Source organism: Diadema antillarum, unplaced genomic scaffold, assembly GCF_040938485.1.
Source record: "Diadema antillarum isolate AM-2024a unplaced genomic scaffold, OU_Dant_1.0 seq00000136_RagTag, whole genome shotgun sequence".
Taxonomy (NCBI): Eukaryota; Metazoa; Echinodermata; class Echinoidea; order Diadematoida; family Diadematidae; genus Diadema; species Diadema antillarum.
The window spans coordinates 2,323,676-2,335,896 of record NW_027271213.1 but is presented as its reverse complement, the minus strand read 5'-3'; the positions used below and the strand labels follow the sequence as shown (position 1 = coordinate 2,335,896).

Genomic DNA, 12,221 nt, shown 5'->3' with positions numbered 1-12,221 from the left:
CAGTGTAATTAAGCAGGACATAGGCTTTGTACTCCTCTGAGGGTGTAAACCCCAATTCATTATCAACCATCCATACGTCTAGAGTTCAGTTGTACGTTTAATGGTCACTGGATGCGGCCATATGCCTCAAAATGTTGTCAGTATCATTCAAAACTAGAAATGTCGCAATGGCGACTGGTATGCCTCCGTCATAATGCATGGTTCTCCTAATAGGTGTATAGTGCAATGCCTTCACAATGTGTGATGACAGTTTCACATATCTGGCAAAATATTGAAATGACAGGTTTGTCTCAAATGTGCTGAACGTTCACTTTTCTTGAACTAGGTTTGCTATATCGTCTAAGAGTGCAGGTCCATGTATTTGGGGATTTGAGGATTTTTACTTGACCATGTTTATGCATTGAGTAATTTTCAAGGTAAGAAATGTGTAATTTCAGTATAAAATAGAACAATTTTTGCATTTTAGCCTGGCCTTTGACCATTAACCTTTCACCTTTTGACCCTTGACCTTCTGGCAGGAAATTTACCAGAGAATCTCCATTAGGTAATACACGCATTTATTAAGTTTCAAGAAAAATCCTGCATGCATTGCATATGAGGGAAATAGTGAAAGTTTGAGGGGTTGACCTTGACCTTTGACCCATGACCATTGACCCATGACCTTCTGAATTCCCTAAATAATCCCTGCTAGTCAGTACATGCATATGTACCAAGTTCCATGAAGATACCTTGAAGAAATTGCAAGATATGGAAAAAAAGTTAAATTTTAACATTTTCACCTGACCTTTGACCTTTTGACCTGGGACCTTATGACCTGAAACTCTCTCTGGAGAATCTTTATTCAGTAGTACATATTTACACTAAGTTTCACGAAAATACCTTCACGCATTGCATAGATATGGAAGAAATAGCAACATTTTTAGCATTTGACCTTGACCTTATTGACTTCTTGCCAATTTCACTCAAAAACTACTGACTTATTTATCCCATCATACATCATCAATGGACCAAGTTTGGTGAAAGTTGCTTCATCCAGTCTTAAGCTATTGTGTAAACAGATAAATTTGATTTGACCTTGATTTTTGACGTTTGACCTCTGGCCGATTTCACTAAAAAAATAATCAAGTAATTGCATCATCATACGTCATCCTTGGACTAAGTTTGGTGAAATTTGCTAGATCCAGTCTTGAGATAACTCGTAAACAGATAAATTTTAGGATTTGACCTTGATCTTTGACCTTTGACCTCTGGCCAATTTCACTAAAAAACTAATGAAATAAAAAGAAAATACGCAGGGTTTAAATGTTAACTTAAGCAATACTAAAACAGCTGATGGGCCTCACCATGAAGACTATCATACCTGTCTTCCTATCTCCTCACTGACAATGATAACATTGCCTTCTTCCTTGCCACCTTTGACTTGTCCTACATTCAACTGCATCGTCTCGTCCACAATGTTGTCCTGGAAACAGCCACAGAAAGTAATAATGGTAATGATAATATGCTCTTGTAGTTGTGGGAGGCATTACACACTGATGTCCCAGGGCTACCAACCTCTGCAGATCAAAAAACATACTGATGCACAGTTACAAACCCATTTTGGAGGAAAAAATCATGCTTGGATTTTTTTTTTAAATGACATAATACATCAAAGATTTCAAATCAAATTTCATTAAAAAAAATATAATAAATGAATAAATAAAATCACCTTTAAACCATTTTTCCTTACTTTCGATAAAAAAAAACCCAAATTATTGTAAAGACATACTAGCTGCCACCTCTGGTGTTCCTATGCACTACTACTAAAGCAAAAAGATTCCTCCATTATCATGAGACAGTGCTGTTTTACTTTGAAAGTGACCTGTTACCCAAAATGCAGACTTGTAACAGTTTTCTCATTGTGACTCTGTCAACAATTACGCCATCAGGCATTTGCCAATGAGCAAAGGTAATGCAAGGTAATACTATGTTAGCCTTCACGACAAAACACACTGTATGGTTCCATTTCTCTTCCACCAATATCAAATGAAATGTAACTCTGTCGTCAACAAAATTCTTACCGCTACCACCATCACTGCATCATTGCTTGCAACGTCCCCATCACCACTCGATTCTTCAACGCTATCTTGCGATTCTTGATCGGCTCCTAGAACCTCGATGCCGTCAATCACGAGGTAGCTGCCCGCATCGGGCTCCGGCACGTCGTCCGACGCAGGCGGCACGGTCATGGTGTCGTCTGAGTCCGATGGCGGCTTGACCCTGACGGTGTAGGACGTGTGGATGGGTTGGGAGCTGGTGTTGAAGATGCGCCCCTCTTGGTGCGCCTTCAGGTGGATGCGCATGCGGTCCTTCCACGCCGTCATGAAGCCGCACTTGATGCACTGGAGCCGGAGGTGCGAGTGCTTGGACATGTGGGTAATGAGATGCTGCTTGTTGGCCGTGGCATAGCTGCAGACGTGGCACTGGTGGGGCTTGATCCCTAGGGGGAAGCATGAAGCACACTGAAGAATATATGTAATTTATATAATATTGGATGCACTTGAGTGGTATATCTGATATACCACGAAAGAAATCCAATATCATTATTATTACACATACAAACCACTTTCCACGACGTCAACACCACATTCAATTTCAAAAAAAAAAAATGAAAAAAGGTTTCACTCACATTCAACATGAAAGTGATCAAAACGTCCACGGCAATTCCTTCTCTGTTAAATATGCTCTAAAAACATCTAGAGCACTTTTTGTTGCCTTTCGTGTGTTCAACGCGTCTTTTTCTTTCAGAATGTTTTCGAATTCGTCAGAGTCTAGAGTCGCGAACCATGGAGGCCGCCATTGTTGTTTACAAAATCTAACCTTTCAACTTGTACACGGAGGAACAATATAGTACAGTACAGTACAGCATATCAGCGAGCGGACCGCAGACCGGGCCGCACAGACGATTTACGTGTACTCCTATGGCATTTCTCAACCTCATCGCGCATTTCTCAACCTCATCGCCCAATGCCACTGCACTTTGCTTTCTTTGCAAGCGATACTGCGCATGTGTATAAAGAAACATTTGAGTGCGTTATTGACAGCAGAGTACAATATTGGAAACAATATTGTACTCTTTTTCTCCATTGATACGGGTAATGTAAAATGCATAGGACAGGTATTATGCTAACAATATTGCATGCCATTAAGCAAACCCCTTGCAGGAATATTGATACATGGTTTTATTGTATCGAAAAAGTGGCTTGTATGTATAATAATTTTGAATATCATAATTGTATATATGCTTATTTCATGTTTTAACCCGTTGAGGATGGACTGATTTTACTACGACACACATTTTCCATAGACACTTGCCCAAGTATACTGTAAAACGAGGAATTTTTGCGTGCATTTTAATTTCGCGAATTATGCGAGCGCCAAAATTCACGAAATTAAAATGCACGCGAAAGCTTTTGTCTACACTACATGCACTGAATGCCAGTAGCAATTCGCGAAAATTTCATGCCACAAAAAAGGCTGTCAGCTCCAATTCGCGAAAATTTCATGCCGCAAATATATCATGTTTTACAGTACTCGGGACTCGTTCTCAATGGGTTAAGAAAATATCTGCACTGCACATGTACACTATTTTGCAAGGGTGTTCTCTATCTTTCAATTTCTTTTTTTTTTGTGGGAGCAGGAATAAAATATTACTATTTACGTAATAAAAAAAGTTTTGATAAAAAAGACAAATCATATAGATAACACTTTAAAAAAAATTTCAAGAGGCCCAGCGTTAGACTCTGTTACTTCTCACTTATCATGATTACCCATTTTGTACCTATATGAAAGTGGAGTTTGTTTTGCAACAGCAGTATTTTGTACCCACTAGTCAATACTTTACCTGTGTGCTTGGCTATGTGCACACGCATCTGTGACATGTTGATGGCGGTGTAATCACAGTGTCCACATTTGAACGGTTTCACCAGCGAGTGTCTGGCCATGTGTCTCTTGAGGCTCGTCTTGTAGGCCGTCGCGTACCCACAGTACTCACATGTGAATGCCTTTTCGGGCATCAGTCGGTTTGGTTCGTGTCGCTCGCTGTGCCGTTTTAAACTGTGCTTGCTTTTCGTTCTGAAGTCACAGCTTGGACATTTATATTCAAAGGTGACCCCATCTGAACCATCATTTGACTTCACTGGTATGGGAGTGACTGGAATGCTTTGCTTTTCCCCACACCTGTGCTTCTCCAGTTTCTTTGCGGTGGTGGCTTCGATGCCGCACTTGTCGCACCGGAATTTCTTGCTGTGCCGTTCCATGTGGGCTTTCAGGTTGGCTTTGGTGGTGGTGGAGAAGTGGCATCCTTTCATGTCGCACTGGTAGGCGCGCACTCCCTTGTGTTTGTCCACGTGGGACTGGAAGCTGAGCTTGTACTGGGTCTCGTAGTCGCACTCGGGACACTTGAACCGTTTCTGCTTGGAGTGCCGCCACATGTGGGTGTCGAGGTCCTGCTTGCGGGCCGCCGAGTAGGGGCAGTGGGGGCAGGCGTGAGGGCGGAGACCCTGGTGCCTGGAGAGGTTGTGCTGCACCAGGCTCTGCCTGTAGATGCTGGTGAAGTCGCAGTGGAGGCAGCGGAACTGCTTCTCCGGGTCGTGCTTCTTGCTGTGGGTCATCAGGTCGTGCTTGTACATGGTGGTGTAGTCGCACTTGTCGCACTTGAAGATCTCGGAGTCCTCCAGATCGCTGAAGTCCATGTGGCGCTTCAGGTGAGTCTTGAGGTTGTACCGGTGGGGCGTGGTGTAGGAGCACTCCACACAGTGGTACAGCTGCTCTTTGTCCGGTCTGGTATGGGTCACTCGGTGACTGAGGAAGGCGTGTCTCTTGGTCGTGGTGAAGTCACAGTCTTCGCACGACCATGTGACAGGACCTGATTTTTGTGGTGCTATCTCCACGGGAGCAGCTTGATCCTCCTCCTCGTTTCTAGCAGGATCGCCCGAATTGTTCAGAAGAAAATCTGCAGAGGATGACAAGACATCAACCCCTTATTCTTTTTATTACAAAACTAGAAATGATGCTATAGTGGCTGGTATGCCTCCGTCATATGGCATTATTCTCTCAGTAAGTCTGCAGTACTTTGCCAGTACGTTGTGCCACTGTGAGACGACAGTTTCACATGATTGGTAAATAATCATTGTCTGGTAATAACATACAAGTTTTCATGACACTATTTTGAGCATCTTTCATTTTTGACCTTTCCTGCCATGGCCTATTCAAAATTTTCCCTTCATAATCTTAACTGGTAATAAATGCAAACAGTATTTTTCTTGAAACACCTTTAGGCATTGCACAGATATGAGAAATATAGTGAAATTTAGAACTTGACCTTGACTTCATGACCTTTGATCTTGAGCATGTGAACCCACACGTTGATAGGCACAGCTTTGTCCACTTGTAAATATTGTACAAATGCCAAGTTTCATTTAGATACCTTTAACGATTCTTAAGTTACCTCATCCACAAAATTTGATAACAGGTGGCAGGACGGGTGGACAGACAGACAGACAGATGGATGGACAACCCAAAGACATTATGCCTCTGGCGACACTTTGCAGCAGAGGTATAAAAAATATTATGAGAGGGGGAAAACTACTCACAGGCACAAAAAGAGTAGACTTTCAATGTTGTTTTTCCCCCATGAGGGGAATATAGGAAAAATAACAGAAAAACATAAAAGCAAGACAATTCATTCCTTGAAACTTTAATACCTGTTTTGATCATAAGAACGTCAGGATTACTCGTTTCTGCTTGATCGTTTTCTTTAAATGCATTTGTAAGGTTTGTTGTCTGGAATATTGTCAAATTGTGACAAAGAATAAAACAGTCACTACTAAATTTAGCGTGTTTCATTGCCCCCTTTATACTGTCAGTAACTTTTATCTTTTGGTATTTTAATGTTTAAATTGCAATATGTATACGATCTGATTTCTGTTCAATGTCTTGTGTGTACATTCTATTTCAAAAAGTCTCCAGCTTTACACTGTGATTTCTACATGATTGTTATTACTGAATAAACGTATGAATTAAAGAATTCTAATGAACCATTTCATGCCATTTCTGCTTTACTTGTCGTCTCACCATCCTTCGCCTCTTCCATCTGTTGGGGAGCAGGAGCATCTTCGGGCGTCATGGAGATCACTTTCATCTTCACCTCGCTGCTGGACGAAGTCCTGTCCTCGTAGACCAACAGAGTGGTTCCTGCTCCTTCTCCTTCCCCCTGGCCAAGGGACAGCGTGTAAGACGGATTCTGTCCTCCAAAGTCACCCGTGACTTCACCTCCAGTGTCTTGGGATCTCGGGGTCGGGTTGGAGGCAGAGGCATCATTCTGTATCTCCTTCTCGCTCTCCTTTGCCCGTTTATCTGCGTTCTTTTCATTTTGGTTCTTCTGTGCCCTGGGCATCCTCGCCTCCATCATAGCAACCCTCCTGCTCTGTCTTCTACCACTCCTTGATTTTTCATGAGTGGATAAGCTCTCAATTCAGATTGGAGTTCTGTTAAAGAAAGGATAATCATATACAAAATTTGTAAATAAAACTCGAAACATTATAAAAAAAATCACAGGAACAAACCCAAGGCTAATAAAATCCCTGTATCTAGAATTTGATTTTTGTTTTTGCTCTATACCAACATTCTACAAGAGGAGGGCAACACTTTTGAGGGGGTCAAGTAAAAACTGGTGTGTGTCATCTTTAGGGGGAACATTTATTACGAAAGAAATAATTATTGACCCAAAACCCTAGCTGCCTACTGGAGTAGATCCTACGGTATTCTGGAATCCAGCATAGCGTTCTATTAAAGCAAGCTGCCCATAATTTGACCATAAACCAACCCTGTCCAAAATTTGACTGCCAGTTACAAGTGAAACCAATCATGCACGCGCACGCAGTCGCATTTTGGCACAGGAGGTCACTGGTCAAACCTTCACTTGCAGCTCGTGCAGGTTTTTTAAACCCCATTTTGCAAGCTTTTCCCCCTTGCTTGTTATTAATACCAACTTTTATTAATGTCAACTCACTCGAACAAGTACAAAAGTCTGCAGCCCGTTTTGTCCTATGTGATTACAGCCCAACATCATCTTCCACAGCCCTAGTAACAGCACTCGCATGGGATAGCCTTCACTCTCGCCGCCTTCTTGCACAATGCACACTTTTTCACAAAATCCAACATCACCTGGTTGCCATGCCCCTCCCACCCGATATCACCCCAGCTAACTACATTGGAAGACAAGATCACCAACTCAAATACACAATCCCTAGATCCATCACTGACTCCCACAAGTATTCATTCTACCCAAGAGCCATAAGACTATGGAATCGCCTGCCGGGACCCGTAGTAAGCACCGCCAACCCAACATTATTCCAAGGAGCTGCTTTGCCCATCCTCAGGGCAATGCAGCCTCCTGCTGGATCAGCCACTGTGTAAGAGGATCGACGCTGTTTTTACTCGCACTGAGCACCTATACTCACATTTCATTGTATGATAGTGAGACATCTGTACATACACTGAATGACACCCCCTCATGACACACAGTTTGAGTTCATCCCAGTATAGCTTCATGTACAAGCTGCTCCAAGGGATTACTACATCAAGGTATCAAGGTAACAGCTAAAAAACAGTTAGTTAGACAGCGACAGTCTAGAGTAGTCTAGATAGCCAACTGTCAAGTTAGATGAAATAATAGTGGTAGTAGAACCTATCATGCAGACTCTATGACTATGCTATGTTGATTGCGATGCCATTGCGGTCACTACTCCAGATACTTGCTCATCTCGGCTCACCAGGATCAGGAAGAAGAAAAAATTTGTCATGAAGACTTAACACACTGTATGTCAACCCCTTTTGAACCCGACTGGATCTAGACTAGATATAGACACAGTCTAGTCGAAATTTACTCTAGACCACTGTAGACTAGTTATTGAGATTTGACTTGAATATGAAATGAATCTCCCTTACATGCATCTCCTGTAAGCTGATGGAGCACATCCTAGCAAGCAACATCATGGCGTATGGAAATCACCAAGACATCCTGTACCCACTCCAACATGGTTTCAGACAACAAAGCTCATGTGAGCTCCAGTTGTTCGGGTTGGTGAATGACCTGATGAAAAGCCTACAAGAAGGAAAACAGACAGACATCCTGGTGCTGGACTTCAGCAAAGCTTTTGACAAGGTCGGCCACCAGCGCCTCCTTCAGAAGCTTGACTACTATGGAGTTAGAGGACTCAGCCATCGTTGGATTACCAGCTTTCTGAAGAACCGAAAACAACAGGTACTTCTCGATGGCTGTAAATCATCACATGTTGACCTAGACTCTGGAGTACCGCAGGGGTCCGTACTAGGTCCGTGTCTCTTCCTGTACTTCATAAATGACCTGCCTGACCAACTTAGATCAAAGGTCCGAATGTTTGCTGACGATGCCATTGTCTACCTCACAATCCACTCGGATGCGGACACCAAACAGCTGCAACAAGATCTTGACATGCTCGGTGAATGGACAGACAAATGGATGATGGAGCTGAACACCAGTAAGTGTGAAGTGATATCAGTCACTAGGAAGAGGAAACGGATAGTACATCAGTACAAACTCAACAACTCAATCCTGACCCCTGTGGAAGCCACAAAGTACCTCGGCGTCACAATAACATCAGACTTAAACTGGAATAAGCATGTTGACAATGTCTGCCAAAAAGCTAATAACACCCTGGCCTTCCTGAGAAGAAATCTGCACCTCAACTCACCGAAACTCAAAACCACAGCATACAGAACACTGGTCAGACCTCTAGTTGAATATGCCTCCTCCGTGTGGGATCCATCAACTGCAAGGAATATCAGCAAGATTGAGATGATCCAGCGGAGGGCAGCCAGATACACTCTAAACCGATATCGGAATACATCAAGTGTATCATCAATGCTGCAGGAGCTGGGATGGACATCACTACAACAGAGACGTGAACATCTGCATCTTGTGATGTTCTACAAGATCCACACCCAGCTTGTACCATTCAACTGTGAGGCTTTCATCACCAAATCCACCAGACCATCCAGAGGTGTGAACACCCAAGGCTACCACATCCCTCAATCCCGGACACAACAGCACCAAAACTCGTTCTTTCCTAGAACTGTTAGATCCTGGAATGCCCTCCCTGACGATGTTGTGACGGCCTCTTCAGTTAAAGGACAAGTTCACCTTCATAAACATAAGGATTGAGAAAATGCAACAATATTAGTAGAACACATCAGTGAAAGTTTGAGGAAAATTGGACAATCGATTCAACATATTTTCACTTTTTTCGCATAATAAAAGAGCAATTGACTTGCCTCTTTCTAAAGGCAGGGGGAATAATATTACCCATAACATTTATCGGTAACGAGTCAGGGGAATGTGTACTTTTTTCAAAAGATGGAATTTTGTGAAATTCTCTTTATATTTTCCTTATATTGTTGTACGCATGTGACATCTAAGTTATTCATACACTGCAGTAGTCTTCTCATCCAGCGGGGTACTGCACAAAAACTTCAAAAATTCATAACTTTTGAACGGATTGTCTGATTTTCCTCAAACTTTCAATGATGTGTTCTACTAATATTGCTACATTCTCTCAATCCTTATGTTTATGAAGGTGAACTTGTCCTTTAACGCCTTTTGTCTCCTGCTATCTAACGGAAGGCAGCAACAGCTAGAATCGAGGCAGTTTTTACTTGCACCCTGTAAATTATTGGCACATGCACCTTACCCCTATGACACACACTATCACCAAGTTCTGCAAAAGTCTTCAAGGTTGAAGGAAGCAGACTACTGACAAGAAGAAGAAGAAGAAGGGAATATGGCAACACGATATTCCAACAGTCCCACACCTTTACTTTCCTGTGAACTCGGCTAATCATTGCACTGATGCGGATACGGGTGACTACAAATTTCTGTTGCCATGGCCATGGATTCTGTTGCCTAATATTTCTTCCCTAGTCATGGTACATCATGCAGATACGCCACTTACATAAGACAGAAACGGCAATATGGTTTGTGGTAACATGATCATCGAATTACCATTTTCACAAACGAGGTCTGCCAGTTCCGACTGGCCGCTTGGCGTTTCCTTGGATGAAAAGCAAAGCACGCACAATCAAATCCGCAACACACACCACTGCACTATACCGAACCAATAGAGGGCGGAGTGCGTCAACGATGTACGGTAGTGCATCTAGTGCATCCAAAGAGCTTTTCCCCAGTAAGTGGAGAGGAGAAAAATTTCTTTGAGTACATCTTAGTCTTCTTCAGAGAAAGGGTGGATGGTGATGGCATAACGTCTTTCTAACTGACTTCCATTGGTTAAATACACCTTATTCAAAAGCACGTTACATTGATAAATCCTTAATACCACCATCATCGAGGTCATTATCATCGTTACCATCGTCACCACCACCACCATCGTCACCACCTCCACCAGCATCATGGGGGTTCAAGTCGATTGTCGTCTTCTTCACAATCTCATTGTGTCGCACATGTTTTCTTTCTTTCATTTTTTTTTCTTCTGTGTACTACTACTGATTACCACTAGCACACCCAATATAAAGAAATTTACTCTTATCGTTGGCATCAGGGTGCCACTCTGTCACTGACATCATTATCACTGTTACCTTCACTACCTCTGCCATATCACCAATGCCGTCATCAGGAATCTTCATTTGCATTTTCATTATTCCTCATTGTAGCATATCCTAGGCCCGTAACTAGGGGGCTGGGGGGGGGGGGGGGGGGGTTCCTTTGGGTGTTTTTTTTTTTCTTTTGCTTGTCAGCTGATTAAACCCGGAAGTGGCACCAGAATCACTTTTGCCCCCCCCCCCCCTAGTAAAATAACGTAACTGAACAAAAACTTGAAATAAAAAAGTTCCACTTTTTCTAATATTCTTAATCCCCAATAAAAATCCCGATGCATCTTTACTGTCACTTAAGGCCTAAATCACCTACATCATCAGAGTATCATTGACACCATTATCTTTCGATCATCTCTCAGTATGCGTATAATGTCCTCTTTTGAACTTCCTCACATTCTTCTTTCGCAGAACAGTCTTCTTCTTCATTTCCTTGTATAATATGCTCTAAATTTGATATCGAGGGGTCAGGGTAAATAATGTGAGCTACACAGTGTCAGAGAATCGCCAGCTCAGCAAATGTAAGTGAATGAAATAATAATGTTCAATATTCCGAAGGTTCATAAAATCCGAAAATGAATTAAGGTTCGTTATTCCGAAGGTTTGTTATATTATATTCCGAAACACCAAATTCCCTGTACATACTCTTTAAATTACTTAGATTGAGATGGGGGACAAATCCCAAATAAGATTGAAAGTGTCAGTCTAAATTTAGAAGTCAATCAATTTTCTCAGTCTAATTTTGAATTTACTAACTTACTTGGATATTCTTGGGTGTATAAAGAGACTGGAAGCAAAGCTTAACTACTGTCCCTATACGATATTTACTGTTCTGCCCCGTCTCAGGTATAGGGTTCAAACTTGATTGGGTTATTTCTCCGATTTTCTCCGATATCTTTCTAGGGAAGACTTGAATTGGTTTATGGTGGTAGCGTTGATGACTTCCTTAGGTATAGCGCATTCCAATTGTTTACATTTCTTATTGAGAAAGCAGACTGCCTCAGACTAGAACGGACACGTTGTTTGAGACCATGACCTCTTGTTGTTGAACCACTGGCCAACTGGAAGAATTTTGAAGGATTTCATAGTACTCTGTCGAAGCCTTTCAGGATTTTGAATATCCAAGATATGAGAGTAGTGTGGGACGGGGATTTCCCCCTCCCAATCGAGGGAGCGTTTGCATTTTTAGAATGGAAATTCAACGATCTGCATGGTGCACACATTTGTTGGAAAATGTGGGAATTTTTTTCCGATCCAGTAAGTTAGATGATACTTTTTTTATTATCAAGGTTGCCAGAGAAAGCCCCCAACAAACTCAATTCTATGATTGTTGCTTGACGAAGGAGATAACCCTCTCCTTCATGCGACAGCCTTTTCTTTCGTTGGAAGAAACTCAGCGATCTGGTGCACACTAGTCTTTTGGCGGCATATTTGGAAAATTTTCAATAAAACATGTAAAAAGCTACGATGGTTACCTATTCTGGTTTGAAAAAAAAAAGTTCCAAACAAGTTAAATTGCGTAATCGCAGTGCGAT

The 12,221-nt window shown here is 42.1% G+C and overlaps 2 protein-coding genes across 2 annotated transcripts in view; one reads left to right on the top strand and one right to left on the bottom strand.

Annotated features, from left to right (window-relative positions):
* LOC139727596 (uncharacterized) overlaps positions 1-10,131 on the bottom strand; it is a 31,210-nt gene extending 21,079 nt beyond the window's left edge. Inside the window, exons 1-5 of the mRNA XM_071638578.1 lie at positions 10,032-10,131; positions 6,115-6,527; positions 3,884-4,993; positions 2,061-2,479; positions 1,361-1,462 (exon numbers count right to left, since the gene is read on the bottom strand). Coding sequence (XP_071494679.1) covers positions 1,361-1,462; positions 2,061-2,479; positions 3,884-4,993; positions 6,115-6,451 — 1,968 coding nt within the window. The 5' untranslated portion in view covers positions 6,452-6,527; positions 10,032-10,131. The remainder of the gene's footprint in view (positions 1-1,360; positions 1,463-2,060; positions 2,480-3,883; positions 4,994-6,114; positions 6,528-10,031) is intronic.
* LOC139727595 (uncharacterized) lies at positions 8,524-9,244 on the top strand. Its single transcript, XM_071638577.1, has one exon. It carries the CDS (start codon positions 8,543-8,545, stop codon positions 9,242-9,244), a length of 702 nt encoding a protein of 233 aa, XP_071494678.1. The 5' UTR covers positions 8,524-8,542.
* Positions 10,132-12,221: the final 2,090 nt, after the last annotated feature.